At 43.8% G+C, this 20,234-nt stretch overlaps 1 protein-coding gene across 3 annotated transcripts in view; it reads left to right on the forward strand.

Moving 5' to 3' along the window:
* Aff1 (ALF transcription elongation factor 1) overlaps positions 1-20,234 on the forward strand; it is a 169,231-nt gene that overhangs the window by 12,205 nt on the left and 136,792 nt on the right. For all 3 annotated transcript variants that reach the window (XM_042257744.2, XM_042257745.2, XM_042257747.2), the window contains exon 2: positions 14,966-15,021. In XM_042257744.2, coding sequence (XP_042113678.2) covers positions 14,993-15,021 — 29 coding nt within the window. In that variant the 5' untranslated portion in view covers positions 14,966-14,992. The remainder of the gene's footprint in view (positions 1-14,965; positions 15,022-20,234) is intronic.

Raw genomic sequence — 20,234 nt, forward strand, 5'->3', positions numbered from 1 at the left:
TCATGCCTATATGCCATGCTGTTCTGCCATCTGATTTGCTCTCTCTGTCCAGTTGTATCACTTCCTCTTCCTGCCCAGCTCTGTCACTTCCTGTCTGTCTATACAGACCTCCATGGTTAACTATGTTGGAATTTAAGGCGTGTGCCACCACACCTGGCTCTGTTCCCAGTGTGGCCTTGGTCTCACAGAGAACCACACAGATCCCAGCCTGACGAGTGATAGGATTAAAGGCACGTGCTACCATTGCCTGACTTCTATATAGTGGCTGGCTTCTTCCTCTGATCTCCAGGCAAGTTTTACTGGGGGACACGTATTGGGAGGGGGCACAATACATCACCACATTGATGGTCTGTAGACTTTGGGGAAGAATTTTCCTCTCCTGGCAGAAGGAGAAGGATTTGGACAGCCCACCCATACTCCTCATGTGTTCTTCCTTTTTGCCTTGATGATGAGTTAGATATCTGATTGTAGCATCAGGCTTTCGCACCTTAAAATGAAAAAGCCTGATGAAGAGAGCAGAGCAGAGCAGAGCTGAGTGGGCTCCTTCCTGATGCCCTGAGTAGCTGAAAGTCTCCCGGAGCTAGCCTCTGGGCGAGCCTCCTGGACTTGCTGTAGAAGAAACGTGAACTTAAATCAAGCAGTTGTTATCTTGTTGCCAAGAGCATTGTTAATTCTTACAGTTATCGGGGAAGAGAGTTGGAGCTGTCGGAGACCTGTGGAAAGCATATTACGTCACTAGCTTCAGGGGTCAGGGATGGGCTTCCTGAGAGTGTCCCTCAGCTGGGCACCGAATCACGGCAGAGGGGAGCCAGCAAGCAGGACAGGGGGTGTGTGCTTGGGTTGGGGATCTGGTGTGATAGCACAGCCTCTGGATGGGGGCTGGCTGCAAAGTCTGTGCTTCATTGCTGGCCTTCCCGGCTTGTGGGTCCATGTGGCCTTGGAGAGATGGAGGAGTTACAAGTGGTCAAGTCTGTTGGGAGTGGGGTGGAATTCTGGAAATGGGGGTGGGGAGTGTGATTCATGAGTCACCCCAACACATTGCCTGTTACCGAGAGATGGCTATTCCTGGAAAGTGGGGTGGAGGGTAGTAGAGATGGCCAGAAACTGAGTAGTGCAGGAGGCCTCTGTAGTCCCCGTGGAAACCAGGTCATGATCATGGGATCTGGGACCAGATCAAAGTGGAATCTGCTGGGTATGACCAAACCAGCCAGACCAAACCTGACCAAAAGTACAGCTTAGGAAGTGCTCTGGATGAGCTAGTCATTGTACTAAAACTTTCCTTGTTTTTATTATGACGATGATGCAATGAAATTAATATAAAAAGTCTACAAACGTCAGGAAGACCTTTTCTCTTTCTTTCTTTCTTTCTTTCTTTCTTTTTTTTTTTTTTTTTTTTTTGAGACAAGATTTTTCTGTGTAGCCCTGGCTCTCCTGGAACTTGCTCTGTAGACCAACTCAGAGATCCACTAGCCTCTGCCTTCTGAATACTGGCATTAAAGGTGTGCCCCCCTACAGCCTGGCTCAGGAGGACCTTTTCTTTTCCTTTCTTTTAAAATTCTTTAAATTTATTTATATTTTATGTATGAGTGCTCTGGGTATACCTGCATGTCAGAAGAGGCCATCAGATCCTGTTATAGAGGTTGTGAGACACACACCACATGCAGTGTTTTTTTTCCTTTGAGGGGGTGGGAAGGGGTCTACTAGCCATGGCTGGCCTTAGACTCAGTGACCTTGAATTCTTCCTACCTCAGCCTCCAAGTGGCATGGTTAGATGCCTGGGCTACTATGCTCAGCTTCATGTGACTATTTTTGTGGGGAGAGGGGTTCAGACAGAATCTAACTATGTAAATGGCTGTATATCAAGGAATGATTCCTTTAAAAAAGTAATTCCTTAGACGGGCGGTGGTGGCGCACGCCTTTAATCCCAGCACTCGGGAGGCAGAGGCAGGTGGATCTCTGTGAGTTCGAGGCCAGCCTGGGATACCAAGTGAGTTCCAGGAAAGGCGCAAAGCTACACAGAGAAACCCTGTCTCGAAAAACCAAAAAAAAAAAAAAAAAGTAATTCCTTGAATAAGAGATGCTAATCTGGATGCTGGAGAGATGGCTCAGTGGTAAGAGCACTGGCTGCTCTTCTATAAGACCTGGGTTCATTCAATTCCTAGCACCCACATGGCAGCTCACAACTGTCTATAACTCCAGTTCCAGGGGGTCAAATTCGGTCTTTGGGCCACTGTGGGAATCAGGCACACACATAGTGAACAGATATACATGCAGGTAAAACACCCAGACATACACATAAAATAAAAATAAATAAATCTAGTTGCTGGGTCTAGTGGTAAACCCCTTTAATTCCAGTACTGGGAAGGCAGACACAGGCAGATATATCTCTGATTTCAGGGCCAGCCTGGTCTACATACTGAGTTCCATAGCCAGAGCTATATAATGAGGCCCTATCTCAACCAACCAAACAAACAAACAAAAATCTAAAGAAATAAGAAAAAAAAAGCTGCTAACCTGAACCACATGCACAATTTCGTTTTGCAGTGATTAGAATGATATTCTGATTATACCGGGCCTATCTTCTAACCTCACCTTACATCTGATGTAGTGGATAGACACTAGCTGTGTAAACCACATGTGAGCGCAGCAGACAGACCGTGTAGACAGAATCAGGTCTGCCCTTCCTGTGAGATTAAACCCCGCGTCCTAGCCGTACAGTCATCGTGCCCCTCCTACCTCTGTGGTTTCCAAAGGCTCCTGCCTCTCAGCTGCAAATCGCACAGGCTGGGGCCACTTTCTCTTCCGTTAGGACTCCCGCAGCCTTCCACTCTCCAGCCTCTAGGACCATCTTGACCTGCTGGTCAGGGCTTGCTTCTCCCACTCCTCGATGTCCCTCTGCATGAAGTTTAAACCACTAGCTAGAATGTTTCCTCAGTGTTGCCTTCTCTAATGTGCCTCTCTATGAAATGTCAACATCCTCCCTCAGTTCCTCTCTGGCATTCTCCACCCCAGTTCTGCTCTTCTCTATAGCAGCTTTTAGGGCAGAATATCTGTTCTGCTTAGCATCTCTTCATTTGTGCCTCCTGCCATACAAGCATCTGTGGCATTAGTAGCGACAGTGGTGTGTGCTTTATCTTCTGGTACTTACTGCCTGCCTTAGGAGCTAGGAGTCAGTTTCAGTTCTTCTGTTTGTTTTGTTGTTATGATAGACACTATAACAAAAGCAATTTAAATCAAGAGGTGGTGGTGGTGTGTGCCTTAATCCCAGCAGGCAGAGATCTCTGTGCATTTGAGGCCAGCCTGGTCTACAAAGCAAGTTCCAGGACAGCCAGAATTGTTACTCAGAGAAACCCTATCTCAGAGACAGGGGGGGGGGAGAGGGAGAGGAAGAGAGAGGAAGAGAGAGAGGGGGGGAGGAAGAGAGAGAGAAAGAAAAACAACTTAAGAGAAAAAGGGTTTATTTGGGCATTCACAATTCCAGGTTCAGTCCTTCACTGTGGCAAAGTTAAGGTGATAGGACTTGAAGCAGCTGGTCACATGACCTCCATAAGCAAAAGCAAAGAGCAGTGGATTAATACATGCATGCCAATACACATGTGGTTCACTTTCTCCACTCATCCAGTTCAGCATCCTTTGACTAGGGTAGACTTGCTTGTGATCTACACAGTTTGGGCTTTTTTGTCAGTATCCCATACGTGTGGGAGTGTCATTGTATACTCTTCAGATACCTCTACAGAAGTAGTATCAAGGATAGTACCAACACGATTCCAAAAGTTTTATTGATCATTTTCTGTGTTCAAGAAAGTGAATGAGAGTAGAGAGAGAGAGAGGGAGGAAGGAAGGAAGCCTGGGGTGTGGTAGGCAAAGTTGGGGGAGGAGGATGAAAAGGGACGTGGAGTTGGAGATTGTAGGGATCCTGCCTAAGACTCTAGACCTGCCTGGAGGAGTGACTCCAAAAGAAGTTTGACCCCGACAACCTTACAGCTCCTCTGGGAGAGTGAAAGGCACCGTGACATCTGCCGCATTGTAGCCTTTTGGGAGAGGAGGAACAAGTAACAACTAATGTCCACCAGTATGGAAACATGGTAGTTAGCAGTTTATTTAAATTTCATGGAGAGGGACATCAAAGGCCTTATCAGCATTGCTGGGAGAACTAGAAAGGATTCTATCCAGTGATTAATCTCGAGAAGAAACTGTAACAGTTAGGTAACCACAGCAGGCAATTGAAAATGGTTACAGAGTTCATGTAGTGTGGCCATTTGTATCAAGTAGTGATAAGTTATTAAGGTAATTTGGGAACCCACCTTTGTCTTTACAAATACTTGAAGAAAAAAAAGCAACAGTGAAGCAAGTTATTGTAAGTCCAGCCAGTTTACAAATAGATAGGCCGAGAAAGGAAGAGCTGCTGGTATTTACTCGGAAAGTTATTCCTAGACACACAGATAGTACCAAGGCCGCCTGTCCAGATTGTAGAACAAATGTCTTTTCCTAAAATCCAGTCTCATTTTCAGAGAACGCACCAAGAATTTTATTTTAAGCCAGTATGTGGCTCATGCCTGTAATTGTAACTCGTGGGAGGTAGAGGCAGGAGGATCAGGCAACCTCTGTTGTACAGTGATTTTTGAGACCCTTAATAATTACAGGCACTGTGCTCCCCCCTCCTTCGATGCCCAGGCTCCAGCAGGCGTGGCACAGTGGCTGGGGCATATGCCCCCTACATTTCTTTCTTTTTTTCTTTTTTTAAAAATTATTTTTAAAGATTTATTTATTATGTATGCAGTGTTTTATCTGCATGTATCCCTGCCCGCCAGAAGAGGGCACCAGATCTCATTCTAGATGGTTGTGAGCCACCATGTGGTTGCCAGGAACTGAACTCAGGACCTCTGGAAGAACAGCCAGTGCTCTTAACCTCTGAGCCATTTCTCCAGCCCCCCCCCCCCTTGGAGACAGGGTTTCTCTGTATAGCTTTGGTGCCTGTCCTGGAACTCACTCTGTAGACCAGGCTGGCCTCAAACTCACAGAGATCCGCCTGGCTCTGCCTCCCAAGTGCTGGGATTAAAGGCATGCACCACCACCACCTGGCCTACATTTCTTTTTTGAAGCATTGTATTCTTACATGAAGATCAGCTGCTTTCTTGCACACTCAATACCAATACCCTTCTCCTTCTCCTCTTAGTTCTGTTGAGGATGCTAACACAACCTGGGTTGATAGCTTCAAACTCCGTTTCTCATCTGTAAGATGAGATATTAGTGTTTACTTTGAAAGCTTATCATACTGTTTACATGAAACATCACTTTTCAAAGGGCTTAACATGATGCTTGGCACAAAGTTGACACTAGAAAAATGGTATTTCCTCCCCTCTTTCCCATCATAAGCCTATGCATATTTTCCCCCTTTCTGAAACAGCTTTGAGTAGCAGCCTCAAAATTCATAGTAATGTTTGGCTTCTGAAATATGCTAACTATTTTAATCATGCAACTTGGGAGTTAGTGAAGAACCATTTTCTTTCTAAAATATTTTTACTCCTTGAGAATGTCATACGATACATTTAGGGCACCCCAGTTCCTCCCAGGGCCATCCCCATCTTCCTGCGCCCAGCTTCCTGTTCTCTTTTTATTCTGTTGATATCCCATGAACTTCAGTCTGTGCTGCCCTGTTCTCCTGTGTGTGGCACTCATCCACTGGAGTATGGTCTGTCCCTGTTCTCCTGTGTGTGGGACTCATTCACTGGAGTATGGTCTGTCCCAGCAGCCACACCCTTCAACGCCAACTCTCCCTCCTTGAAAACTGATTGCCCAGAGCTCCTCAGTTAGGGGTGAGGGCTCGGGTACCCTTTTCTACTCCACGCTGCAATGTTTTCGGTGATCCTGCACAGTATGTGCAGACAACCATGATGACACTGAGTCTACGAGTGCCATGATCTGTCATGTCTAGAAGACACTGTGACTTCGGGCTCTTACAGTTTTGTTGTTGTTGTTGTTGTTGTTCCTTCTTCTGTGATGGTCCCTATCCTTGGCGAGGGGGTGTGAAGATATACATGGCCCATGTGTGTGTAAGCATTCTGCTAAAACTTCTTCTCTGTACTTTGACCAGTTATGAATTTCTGGGTTAGCCATCATCCACTGCACGAAGAAACTTCACTGATGGGGGTACTGAGAGCTGTGTTGTCTATGAGTAGAGAGATGCAGATCTATAGGGCAGCTTGATGCTATGTCCACGTAGGAGAATAATGGTTGGTTTGCTGCATGTGGTGGCATACATCTTTAATCTCAGCACTTGAGAGGCAGAGGCAGGCTAATCTCTGAGTTCTATACCAGCCTGATCTGCATAGTGAGTACCAGGCTATCCAAGGCTACATATTGTGACCCTGTTTCATACAAATGTAGTAGTAGATCTGCCCGTGTGACCCGTGAGTCCCCCAACCATGGATTCTTGGCCAGATTTGCAGTTCCCTCCTGTATCATTACACAGGCCTTAAATCCAAGCAGAAACCAATAGATGACAGCATATTTACCTACTGTTGTACCTGTGAGCATGTATTTCCATACCAGTCATTAGTGCAGTTCACCGGGTTCATAGCTGAGGAAGACCACTGAGGTTTTCTTTTCCTCCCAGCAGCCTGTGCGGTACCTTCCAGGACTATGAAAGCTAGCCAGTAGGGAGAAAGCTTCCTGGTCAGTACCCATGACAATTGCGGGGTGTCTTCAGCAATGTGGTCTTACCATGAAGTTCTGGTGGGTAACCAAGAGCAGTGGCAATGGCCGTATTGTTTTGGGGGGTAGTCTCATGACACCACTAGGCAGCAACTTAGGGGAAGGTACCCCACACCTGGCACTGGCTCCAATTAAATTCCATATAAGTATATGGAAGTTTGTGTGAGCGTAGGTTTCTGTATGTCTCTTCATACATCCTTGGTTGTCCCTTCCCCAATGCCCTCCTCTGCTCGCCCCTTTCTTCTCTCTCCCAGTTTAAACTCCCTCGCCATTATTCCTCTTCCTTCCTTCATGTCACCTGTGTTCTACTCTCCACTCTCCCTTAAAGTCCTGGGGGTCGTGGTGGTGCTGTCTTTAATCCCAGCACTCGGGAGGGAGTTTGAGGCCAGCCTGGTCTACAAAGTTGAGTTCCACGACAGCCAGGGCTACATAGAGAAACCTTGTCTTGAAAAAACAAACAAGCAAAAAAAAAAAAGGATCTCCCTTTTCCTTCCCACCAATGGTCCCTTTCTAATTTCCTGTGCCCTGAGGGTTCTCCTAACTGAGCACATACATCTTAAGATTTGATGCTAAGATCCACACATAAGTGAGAACATGTGGTGTTCATCCTTCCGGGTCTGGGTTATCTCACCCAGTATGTTTTCTAGCTCAATCATTTCCCAGCAAATTTCATTTTTCTTTACAGCTGAGCAGAATTCCATTATAAATGTTTTACCACGTGCTTTCATTATCCGTTCATCAGTTGATGAGCATCTCAACTTTCCTAGATCCTAGCTATTATAGACAGAGCAGTGATGAACATGGATGAGCAGGCATCTCTGTGGTAGGAAATAGAGTTCTTTGGGTGTATGCCTGGATGGTATAATAGGGTCACATAGTGGATCTATTTCTGGTTTCCTGAGAAAATGCCACATTGATTTCCATAGTGGCTGCACCAATCTGTACTCCCAGCAGAGCATGAGGGTTTCCTGAATCCTTTTGTTTCCTTAATCTTAGCCATTCTGACTGGGTAGCATGGCATCTCAGAAAAGTTTTAATTTTCATTTCCTGATGGCTAAGAATCGGAGAATTTTTTTAAACAGTATTTCTTTTTTTTTTTTTTTTTTCAGTTAGCTACATTACAATTTTTTTTTTTTTGACATTTCTTTTTTTTTTTTTTTTTGTGATATATATTTTTTATTTTACAATACCATTCAGTTCTACATATCAGCCATGGGTTCCCCTATTCTCCCCCCTCCCACGCCCTCCCCTTACCCCCAGCCCACCCTCCATTCCCATCTCCTCCAGGACAAGTCCTCCCCCGAGGACTGTGATCGACTTGGTAGACTCAGTCCAGGGAGGTCCAGTCCCTTCCTCCCAGACTGAGCCAAGTGTCCCTGCATAAGTTCCTGGTTTCAAACAGCCAACTCATGGAATGAGCACAGGACTTGGTCCCACTGCCTAAATGCCTCCCAAACTGATCAAGCCAATCAACTGTCTCACCTATTCAGAGGGCCTGATCCAGCTGGGAGCCCCTCAGTCTTTGGTTCATAGTTCATGTGTTTCCATTCATTTGGCTATTTTTTTTTCAATAATTGAGTAAAACTGAAATTTATTATATGCCACAGTCGTCCTACGGACCTCCATGCTATATATATATAGCCTCTATGGTTCTATGGGTTGTGGTCTGATTGTTCATTTTATATCTAGAATCCACCAATGAGTGAGTACATACCATGACTGTCTTTCTGGGTTTGGGTTACCTCACTCAGGATGATATTTTCTAGTTCCATCCATTTGCCTGCAAATTTCATGCTTTCATTGTTTTTCTCTGCTGAGTAGTACTCCATTGTGTATATGTACCACATTTTTTTCATCCATTCTTCCGTTGATGGGCATCTAGGTTGTTTCCAGGTTCTGGCTATTACAAATAGTGCTGCTATGAACATAGCTGAGCATGTATCTTTATGGTATGTATCAGCATTCTTTGGGTATATGCCCAAGAGTGGGATGGCTGGGTCTTGAGGTAGTTCGATTCCTAATTTTCTGAGAAACCGCCATACTGATTTCCATAGTGGTTGTACAAGTTTACATTCCCACCAACAGTGGAGGAGTGTTCCCTTTGCTCCACATCCTCTCCAACATTGGTTGTCATTGGTGTTTTTGATCTTAGCCATTCTAACAGGTGTAAGGTGGTATCTCAGAGTCGTTTTGATTTGCATTTCTCTGATGATTAAGGATGTTGAGCATTTCTTTAAATGTCTTTCAGCCATTTGTAGTTCTTGTTTTGTGAATTCTCTGTTTAGCTCTTTAGCCCATTTTTTAATTGGACTGTTCAGTGCTTTGATGTCTAGTTTCTTGAGTTCTTTATATATTGTGGAGATCAATCCTCTGTCAGATGTGGGGTTGGTGAAGATCTTTTCCCAATCTGTTGGCTGTCTTTTTGTCTTATTGACTGTGTCTTTTGCCCTGCAAAAGCTTCTCAGTTTTGAGAGGTCCCATTTATTAATGGTTGTGCTCAGGGTCTGTGCTGTCGGTGTTTTATTTAGGAAATGGTCTCCAGTGCCAATGCGTTCAAGAGTGCTTCCTATCTTCTTTTCTATTAAGTTTAGTGTAACTGGATTTATGTTTAGGTCTTTGATCCACTTGGACTTGAGTTTTGTGCATGGTGACAGATATGGATCTATTTGTAATCTTTTACATATTGACATCCAGTTATGCCAGCACCATTTGTTGAAGATACTTTCTTTGTTCCATTGTATAGTTTTGGCTCCTTTGTCAAAAACCAGGTGTTCATATGTGCATGGATTAATGTCAGGGTCTTCAATTCGATTCCATTGGTCCGTATGTCGGTTTTTATACCAGTACCAAGCTGTTTTTATTACTATAGCTCTATAGTAGAGTTTGAGGTCCGGGATGGTGATGCCTCCAAGGGTTGCTTTATCGTATAGGATTCTTTTAGCTATCCTGGGTCTTTTGTTTTTCCATATAAAGTTGAGTATTTTTCTTTCCAAGTCTGTGAAGAATTGTGTTGGGATTTTGATGGGGATTGCATTGAATCTGTAGATTGCTTTTGGTAAGATTGCCATTTTTACTATGTTAATCCTACCTATCCATGAGCATGGGAGATCCTTCCATTTTCTGATATCTTCTTCAATTTCTTTCTTTAGAGATTTAAAGTTCTTATCAAAAAGGTCTTTCACTTGTTTAGTTAGTGTTATCCCAAGGTATTTTATATTATTTGTGGCTATTGTAAAGGGTGATGTTTCTCTGACTTCTTTCTCAGCCCTTTTATCATTTGTGTATAGGAGGGCTATTGATTTTTTTGAGTTGATCTTGTATCCTGCCACTTTACTGAAGGAGTTTATCAGCTGTAGAAGTTCCCTGGTAGAGTTTTTGGGGTCACTTATGTATACTATCATATCATCTGCAAATAGTGAAAGTTTGACTTCTTCCTTGCCAATTTGTATCCCTTTGATCTCCTTTTGTTGTCTTATTGCTCTAGCTAGAACTTCTAGTACTATATTGAATAAATATGGGGAGAGTGGACAGCCTTGTCTTGTTCCTGAATTTAGTGGTATCGCTTTGAGTTTCTCTCCATTTAATTTGATGTTTGCTGTTGGCTTGCTATAAATTGCTTTTATTATGTTTAGAAATGTTCCTTGTATTCCTATTCTTTCTAAGACCTTTATCATGAAGGGGTGTTGGATTTTGTCAAAGGCTTTTTCAGCATCTAGGGAGATGATCATGTGGTTTTTTTCTTTCAGTTTGTTTATATGGTGTATTACATTGACTGATTTCCGTATGTTGAACCATCCTTGCATCCCTGGGATGAATCCTACTTGGTCGTGATGGATGATTGTTTTGATGTATTCTTGGATTCGGTTTGCCAATATTTTGTTGAGTATTTTTGCATCAATGTTCATGAGGGAGATTGGTCTGTAGTTCTCTTTCTTTGTTGCATCTTTGTGTGGTTTGGGTATCAGGGTAATTGTAGCCTCATAAAAAGAGTTTGGTAGTGTTCCTTCTGTTTCTATTGTGTGGAACACTTTGAAGAGGATTGGTATTAGTTCTTCTTTGAAAGTCAGGTAGAATTCTGCACTGAAACCATCTGGTCCTGGGCTTTTTTTAGTTGGGAGACTTTTGATGACTGTTTCTATTTCTTTAGGGGTTATTGGTCTATTTAAATGGTTTATCTGGTCTTGATTTAATTTTGGTATTTGGTATTTATCCAGAAAATTGTCCATTTCTTCCTGGTTTTCCATTTTTGTGGAGTACAGGTTTTTGAAGTATGATCTGATGATTCTCTGGATTTCCTCATTGTCTGTTGTTATGTCTCCCTTTTCATTTCTGATTTTGTGAATTTGGGTGTTCTCTCTTTGCCTTTTGGTTAATTTGGCTAGTGGTTTGTCTATCTTGTTGATTTTTTCAAAGAACCAACTCTTTGTTTCATTGATTTTTTGTATTGTTCTCTTGTTTTCTATTTCGTTGATTTCAGCCCTCAATTTGATTATTTCCTGGCGTCTATTTCTCCTGGGTGAGTTTGTTTCTTTTTGTTCTAGAGCTTTCAGTTGTGCTGTTAATTCATTGGTATGGGATTGCTCCATCTTCTTTATGTGTGCATTTAGAGCTATGAATTTTCCTCTTAGCACTGCTTTCATAGTGTCCCATAAGTTTGGGTATGTTGTACTTTCATTTTCATTGAATTCTAGGAACTCTTTAATTTCTGTCTTTATTTCTTCCTTGACCCATTGATGTTTCAGGTGGGTATTATTCAGTTTCCATGAGTTTGTGGGTTTTCTATAATTTTTGTTGTTATTGAGTTCTAACTTTAAGGCTTGGTGGTCTGATAAAATACAGGAGGTTATTCCAATTTTTTTGTATCTGTTGAGATTTGTTTTGTGTCCAAGCATGTGGTCAATTTTTGAGAAGGTTCCATGGGGTGCTGAGAAGAAGGTATATTCTTTTGTGTTAGGATGGAATATTCTGTATATATCTATTAGGTCCATTTGAGTCATAACATCTGTTAGGTCCTTTATTTCTTTGTTAAGTTTCAGTCTGGTAGATCTATCTTTTGGTGAGAGTGGTGTGTTAAAATCTCCCACTACTAATGTGTGGGGTTTGATGTGCGTTTTAAACTTTAGTAGTGTTTCTTTTATGAATGTGGGTGCTTTTGTATTTGGAGCATAAATGTTTAGAATCGAGACTTCATCTTGGTGGATTTTTCCTGTGATGAATATGTAATGTCCATCCTGGTCTCTTTTGATTGATTTTAGTTTGAAGTCTATTTTATTAGATATTAGGATAGCTACACCAGCTTGTTTCTTAGGTCCATTTGCTTGGAAAACCTTTTCCCAGCCCTTTACTCGGAGGTAGTGTCTGTCTTTGGAGTTAAGGTGTGTTTCTTGTATGCAGCATATGGATGGGTCCTGTTTTCTAATCCATTCTGTTAGTCTGTGTCTTTTTATAGGTGAGTTGAGACCATTGATATTGATGGATATTAATGACCAGTGATTGTTAATTCCTGTTATTTTTTTGGTTGTGTTGTGTTGTCCTTCTGTGGTGTATGTTGGTGTAGGATTATCTATTGCTTGATTTTTCATGGATGTGTTTAGCTTCTTTGGGTTGAATTTTCCCTTCTAGTGCTTTCTGTAGGGCTGGGTTTGTGGACAGGTATTGATTAAATCTGGTTTTATCCTGGAATATTTTGTTTACTCCGCCTATGGTGATTAAGAGTTTTGCTGGGTATAATAGTCTGGGTTGGCATCCATGGTCTCTTAGTGTCTGCATGAGGTTTGTCCATGATCTTCTATCTTTCATAGTCTCTATTGAGTAGTCTGGTGTTATTCTGATGGGTTTGCCTTTATATGTTACTTGGTCCTTTTCCTTTGCAGCTCTTAATATTTTTTCTTTATTCTGTGTGTTTAGTGTTTTGATTATTATGTGGCGAGGGGACTTTTTTTTTGGATCCAGCCTATTCGGTGTTCTGTAAGCTTCTTGTATCTTCATAGGTATTTCTTTCTTTAGGTTAGGAAAGTTTTCTTCTATGATTTTGTTGAATATATTTTCTGTGCCTTTGAGTTGGTATTCTTCTCCTTCTTCTATCCCTATTATTCTTAGGTTTGGTCTTTTCATGGTGTCCCAAATTTCCTGGACGTTTTGTGTTAGGACTTTTTTGTCTTTATTGTTTTCTTTGACTGACGAATCTATTTTCTCTATCGTGTCTTCAGTGTCAGAGATTCTCTGTTCCATCTCTTGCAATCGGTTGGTTATGCTTGTTTCTGTAGTTCCTGTTCGTTTTGTCAGGATTTCTATTTCCAGTATTCCCTCAGCATGTGTTTTCTTTATTGTCTCAAATTCATTTTTCAGATCTTGGAATGTTTCTTTCATCTGTTTAATTGCTTTTTCTTGGCTTTCTTTGATTTCTTCCCATTTTTTGTTCGTTTTTTCTTCCATTTCTTTAAGGGAGTTTTTTATTTCCTCTTTAATGGAGTTTTTCATTTCCTCTTTAAGGGAAGTTTTTATTTCCTCTTTAAGGGAGTTTTTTATTTCCTCTTTAAGGAAAGTTTTTATTTCCTCTTTAAGGTAGTTTTTCAATTCCTCTTTAAGGAAAGTTTTTATTTCCTCATTGAGGGAATGTTTTATTTCTTCTTTAAGGGCCTCTATCATCTTCTTAATGTCATTTTTAGGGTTGATTTCTTCTGTTTCTTCTGTCATGATATGTTTAGGTCTTGCAGGTGTAGAATCACTAGGTTCTGATGTTGCCATATAGGTCTTTATGTTGTTGCCTGTATTTTTGCACTGGCGCCTACTCATCTCTTCCTCTGCTCGGTGCAGGTGGTGTCTGTGTCTGAGAGTGCCTCTCTTGTTCTAATTTTTAGTCTTGGTTTAGTAGGGGTTCTTGGTTAAATTGGTGCTTTTGGGCTATTTCTTCAGGGGCAGCTGATTTCGATCGGTGAATTATATACTTATGATTCTGGTGATCTGGTTTGGTGTCTGGGTAGCGCCTTCTTCTGTGTTCTCAGGTCACTTTTTGTTCATTTGTCAACTCCTCAGCTGATCTTGTTTCTTCAGACTTTAAACTGTAGGCATCTGAATCCTCTCCCAGATGGGTTTCAGCTGAGCAGGGTAGTCTCACCAACACCTCCAAGTTGTTGGGTTTCACAGGATCAGCAGCTGGGCCCTGGGTTGTCCTCAGACGGAGTGTTCAGATTCGTTCTGGTTCTGACCCACGGAGATAGCTTCTTCCCCAGATGTTGGGGTTAGGGGCGTCCCTGTTCCAAGCTGTGTCTGCTTGTCTCCGTCCCTGGGCCTGTTTACCTCTGCGGTCCCCGCCGGGCCTGTATGTCCCTGTCAGCTGCCGCTGGGTGTGTCTGCCTCTGGGGGCCGCCACCGGGCCTGAATGTCCCTGTCGGCCGCTGCACGTCTACCTCAGCGGGCTGCCGCTGGGCCCGTCTTCCTCCACAGGCCGCCGCCACAGGCCTACCTGCGTCTGCTTGTCTTCGCCGCCGGGCCTGTCTATCTCTGTGGACCGCCACTGGGCCTGAATGTCTCTGCCGGGCCTGAATATCTCTGTCGGCTGCCGCCGCTGGGCCCGTCTACCTCAGCGGGCTGCTGCTGGGCCCGTCTACCTCCGTGGGCCGCCGCCGCAGGCCTACCTGCGTCTGCTTGTCTCTGCCGCTGGGCCTGTCTACCTCTGTGGGCCGCCGCTGGGCCTGAGTGTCTCTGCCAGCTGCCGCCGGGTCTGAATATCCCTGTCGGCTGCCGCCGCTGGGCCCGTCTACCTCCACGGGCCCCCGCCACAGGCCTACCTGCGTCTGCTTGTCTCCGCCGCCGGGCCTGTCTACCTCTGTGGACCGCCGCTGGGCCTGAATGTCTCTGCCGGCTACCGCCGGGCCTGAATATCTCTGTCGGCTGCCGCCGCTGGGCCCGTCTACCTCAGCGGGCTGCTGCTGGGCCCGTCTACCTCCGCGGGCCGCCGCCGCAGGCCTACCTGCGTCTGCTTGTCTCTACTGCCGGGCCTGTCTACCTCTGTGGGCCGCCGCTGGGCCTGAATGTCTCTGCCTGCTGCTGCCGGGCCTGAATGTCCCTGTCGGCCGCTGCCGCCGGGCCCGTTTACCTCTAAACAGTATTTCTTAGCCATTTGTATTTCTGAGAGCCATTTTCTGATTCAAATGTGAACTCTGACTTCTGTCTCCATGATGGTTGCAAGTTGGTTGTACCCATGTGTTGACTCATGAGCTGATGTTTACAACTGCTGTTTTTCTTCCAGATGAACACCTTCCACTGACCAACAGCAATGGCATTCAAGGACAGCAGCAGCAGCAGGTAAGTGTCGAGTCCAGGATTGGAAAGAATTTAACATTTAGAGTGACATTTGACTTTAGAATCTGATCCTCAAAGAAGTTCCAGCTGGGCGTGGTGCCGCCTGCCTGTAATTCCAGCACTCTGAAGTCTGAAACCAGCTTGGACCACACAGAAAGCTGTAGGTCAGTCAGGGCTCCATTGAGAGACCGTGTCTCAAAAAGCCAAGCCAGTAAACCAGGCATGTTTGCGCAAGCCTTTAATCCCAACACTTGGGAGGCAGAGGCAGGCGAATCTCTGGGTGTTAGTGGGGTGTGACAGTACACACCTGTCATTCAAGGGCTAGAGAGGAAAAGGTGGGGGATTATTAGAAGTTCAGAGCCAATCAGGGACACACACTGTGGGGGAAAAGTGAGACTATTATTTAGATCATCAAATTCTGTGTTCAGAATACTGGCTTGTATGTCACTGGTTCTAGGAAACATGTACTGAGGCTGTGCCAAAACAAACGTCTTTATGTGGGCCTCAGTGGAGGGAATTCTCTAATCTTTGTCTTTTACCCCCTGTCTCTTCTACCCAGCCTGCCCAGTAGGTCTCCTGTTTGGTACAATGTGAATTGTGTAGAGTGTGCCTACTGCCTTAGTCATGTGTGTTTGTACTAACCAACTCTTGGACACAGTCTTGAAGAAAAATTCAGTGGACATGCAGAAAGAATTTCCAATAATGTGAATAAGTTGTTTAAACTAGCTATTCAAAAACACATTTAAAAGAAAGAAATAAACAGCTCAATTAGTATTTATTGAGTAAGAGGGGTTGGAGCCTGAAAACTCAGGACTCCGTCTGTTCTTCTTGCTTCTTCTCCTTTGAGGATCATTTATGGAATTCAGTGTCAGGTGATTCTGCTCTGACACCCTGCACATTCTCCTCTGCCAGCACAGAGACAACATGGGACTTCTAAGACCCGAGTGGAAAGTGCCCCATTTGTCTTTAGGTTTGGTCATAATTTTGGCTCCACATAAGTTTTGATTTTTTGCATAATGTCATCTCCACTATAGATTGGTTTTGACTGCACTGCCAAAGGTCTTTCCTACTTCACATCTATAAGAATAATGGCCTGGACTCTTAGCTGATATTTAAGTGATTTCTGTCTTTTTCATTTAAATGAGAATTTGTTTTTTTTTTTTTTTTTTTTTTTTTTGGTTTTTCGAGACAGGGTTTCTCTGTGTAGCTTTGCGCCTTTCCTGGAACTCACTTGGTAGCCCAGGCTGGCCTCGAACTCACAGAGATCCGCCTGGCTCTGCCTCCCGAGTGCTGGGATTAAAGGCGTGCGCCACCAACGCCCGGCTCTTAAATGAGAATTTGTAAGCTGGTGGCCTGTGGGGTGAATCTGGTCTACATGTGGGCTTTGTCTGGCCCTTCACCAACAATCTAGGTTTTCATTTTTTTTTTTTTTTTTTTTTTGTTGAGAATTTGAAGTTTTAGGAACCCTGGACTTATATGCTGTATAACCACACTAACGTAGGATGAATACATGTGGTTCAGCACACACATTCTCCCTCTAAAAGATTTATTATTTATTGCATGTGTGTGTGTGTCTATGAGAGAGAGAGAGAGAGAGATCCAGAAGTGTGGGCTCCCCTTGGAGCTACAGTTACAGGTGGTTGTGAACTGGCATGCGTGCGCTCTCTGGGAACTGAACTCAGGTCTACTGCAAGGGGCATGTGCACTTAACCACTAAGCAATTTCTCCAATCCCAACCTGTTTGCATGTAGCCCAGGCTGGCCTATAGCCCAGGCTAGCTCTCTTGACCTTCCTGCTTTCACCACCTGGTACTCTATGGGCTTGTAACTCCATGTGGATTTGATCGGTCACAGCTCTTTGAGATAGGACATTACTTCTAGTCTGAGCTCCCAAGTGGCTTTCCTTATTTCTCTCCCAGAATGTCAATAGACTGTTCCTTACCAGTCCTCTTTGTCGCTTGGCTCTAAGGAAAGCCTTGAAGCTTTCTGCTCCATATAGTTGATGCCCAGCGACATTCATCTTGTCATCCTGGGTACCCTAACATGTAACCCATTCAATATCTCTGACCTTTTACAGTTTTGATCCATCTGTAAGTACAGCCTATGTACATGTTGTTGTTACTGGATTTTTGTCTTGTTTTATTTTTTGAGACAGAATTTCTCTGTGTGTAGCCCTGACTGTCCTGTAACTCACTCTGTAGACCAGGCTGGCCTCAGATTTACAGAGATTCACCTGCTTCTGATTCCCAAGTGCTGGGATTAAAGGCGTGTGCCTCCAGTGCCCAAAGCTATATTGGTTTTTTGTTTTTCTTTGTTTTAAGATAGGGTTTCTCTGTTGACCTGGCTTGCTGTCCTGGATCTTGATTTATAGACCAGGCTGGTTCTTGCCTCTGCCTCCCCAGTGCTAGGACTAAAGGCATGTGATACAATACCTGGCTAAGTACACATTATAAATTTTCCTATCAACAAGAAAATGATCTGGGTGTGGTGACACACACCTCAGCACTGGGGAGGCAGAAGTAGGCTGATCTCTGTGAGTTCCAGATCAGCCTGGTCTACATAGTGTGTTCCAGGCTTGCCAACACTACATAGAGAGACGCTGTCTCAAAAAAACAAAAAGAAAAGAAAATTAAGGTGCATGCTCGTAATTCCATCATTTAAGAGGCTAAGAAGATCTAGAGTTAGAGGCCAGCTTTAGCCACATAGTAAGTTTGAAGCTGGTCTGGTCTACATGAGACCCTATGTTTCAAACAAAACAAGACACACAAACAAACAAAAATTAAAACAGAGCTGAAGAGTTAGTTCAGAAGTATGTTCTGTTGCTCTTGCAGAGGACCCAAGTTTCCTTCCCAGCACTTACTTTGGGTGACTTAAGACTGTAAATCCTGCTGAGCGGCGGTGGTGGCACATGCCTTTAATCCCAGCACTCGGGAGGCAGAGCCAGGCAGATCTCTGTGAGTTCAAGGCCAGCCTAGGCTACCAAGTGAGTCCCAGGAAAGGCGTAAAGCTACACAGAGAAACCCTGTCTTGAAAAACCAAAAAAAAAAAAAAAAAAAAACACCACCACCACCAAAAAAAAACCCTGTAAGTCCTGCTTCGGGGATCCGATGCCACTTCTGGCATCTGAGGGGTCCTGTGCTCACATACCAACACACAGGCATGGGCATATACATAATTTCAAATATCCAGGCCCAGGGGCACACATTTTAATTCTAACACCTGGCAGGCAGAGGCATGAGGATCTCTGTGAGTTTGAGGCCAGCCTGGTCTACAGAGCAAGTTCCAGGACAGCCAGGGTTACACAGAGAAACCCTGTCTTGAAAAACAAAACAAAACCAAAAAAAAAGAAAAAAAGAAAAAAAAAAAGAAAGAAAGAAAAGAAAAGAAAGAAAAAAAGCAAATAAATAACTCATTTTCTTGTTTGTGGAGGAAGATCCCACTAAGATAAAGATTAAAAGTATGCACCACACCACCATGCCTAACTAATAATTTTTTTTTCTTTTTAAAGAAGATTAAAGGGGGCTGTGTGGTGGTGGTGCATGCCTTTAATCTTAGTACTTGGGAGGTAGAGGCAGGTGAATCTCTGAGTTCTAGACCAGCCTGGTCTGCAAAGTGGTTCCAGGACAGCCAGGGCTACACAGAGAAACCCTGTCTTGAAACATACCCCCCCCACCCCCAAAAGCAAAAGATTAAAATTAAGACTGTTAGGACGGAATTTTTTTTTCTAGACAGAGCTATATTTTAAACATCCTTTAAATTTTTCTTATTGAGTTTATTTATTTGTGTGTGTGTGTGTGTGTGTATATATATATATGCATGGGTATGCGCATGTGTGCACACCACAGAAATGTGTAGAGATCAGAGGACAGTTTGGAGGAGTCAAGTCCTTCTTTCCCCCATGTGGGTTCCAGGGATGGAACTTGGTTGTCAAGTCTTCCTGACCTTCCTGCACCTGCGAGCCACCTCACAGGGACCACAAGTCCCTTTAAGACGCTAACGCTTAGAGGGCAAGGCTCGTATTGATGAGGACAAATGGATGTGTGAGTAGCTAGTTCACATTCAAGCCACATTCTCAATCTTCTTATTTTTGAATTGTGCTGTTTTGACTGGAGTTTCTGATTGATTTTTCCCCCTTACTGAAGCAGAACCTTTCTCTTTCTTTTTTTTTTTTTCTTTTCTTTTTTTGGCTTAATTTCACTTATGAGTTCATTTTCTTACCCTTTAAAAATCAATTGCTACAACTTCTCATTTTCTTCTGTGAATCTTAAAGGTAAAGTTAAGTTTTTCATAGTGTGTGCTAAATTATATTCAGGGGTTGGGCCTAGGTACAACACCTGGAACCGGAATAAAGCTGAGAGATATTCAGGGGGAAAAAAAAACTATTTGTCTCATAGCTGAGGAAAATAGATTTGATTTCAGAGTCTTCTATCAGATTGTCCAGGTGTGAAGGGTGGTACTTGCAAGTGTATCAGATGAACTTTTCAGTGTCTGGGGAGCCCGGAGGGAATGCATTGTGTGATCCCTGATCTGGTCAGTTCACCTCCCTCCTGCAGAAAGCCTCCAGCACTGTGTGGCTCTCCTAATTGAGAAGAGTGCGCAATTACGGAGGAAGCTACAAGGTGTTAAGGCCGATTAGCACCTATTATTCAGACAGATTTTCCCAGGCTGAGTAAAGCAGGCACCCAAGTCCCACATGCTTGCCGAAGAGATTAATGGTCCTTGACTATGGTTTTTTCTGAAATAGCGATTGGCATGGGCATTGTAAAGAATCCACACCTTTCGGAAATATGAAATGGGAGCGTGAAGGAGGTTCCAGAGCTTTCCACGTGACGTAGTTTCTGGCCTAACTTACATGCCTCATGCTGCTGCTTGCTGCTGCTGGCACAGGGCGGGCTTTCCGGTGTCAAAGAAACGCGTTGCTAATTGGCGGTTCGTGTTGTCCCAGGCAGGTTTACATGAGTCGGTCCAGCTTGATGGGCCTAGCAAAGTTTAGTTTGTGGTTTATCCCAGACAGGAGGGAATCATTTTTAGAGTTATTTGCTGAAGGGTCAGTTAATTTGGTGGGGGGAGTCGGGAGATTAGATTGTAGAAATAGAAGTAGTGATTAATTTCCGGTAAGATTACGGAACCTCTGCTCACAGTCATGATGGGGTACTGGAGTCAGGAGTCCATAACCAGCTGCTGTGGGCCCGCTTCTCTGAAGGCGGATTGATGGAT

This window comes from Peromyscus maniculatus, chromosome 10 (genome assembly GCF_049852395.1).
Source record: "Peromyscus maniculatus bairdii isolate BWxNUB_F1_BW_parent chromosome 10, HU_Pman_BW_mat_3.1, whole genome shotgun sequence".
NCBI classification, from domain to species: Eukaryota; Metazoa; Chordata; class Mammalia; order Rodentia; family Cricetidae; genus Peromyscus; species Peromyscus maniculatus.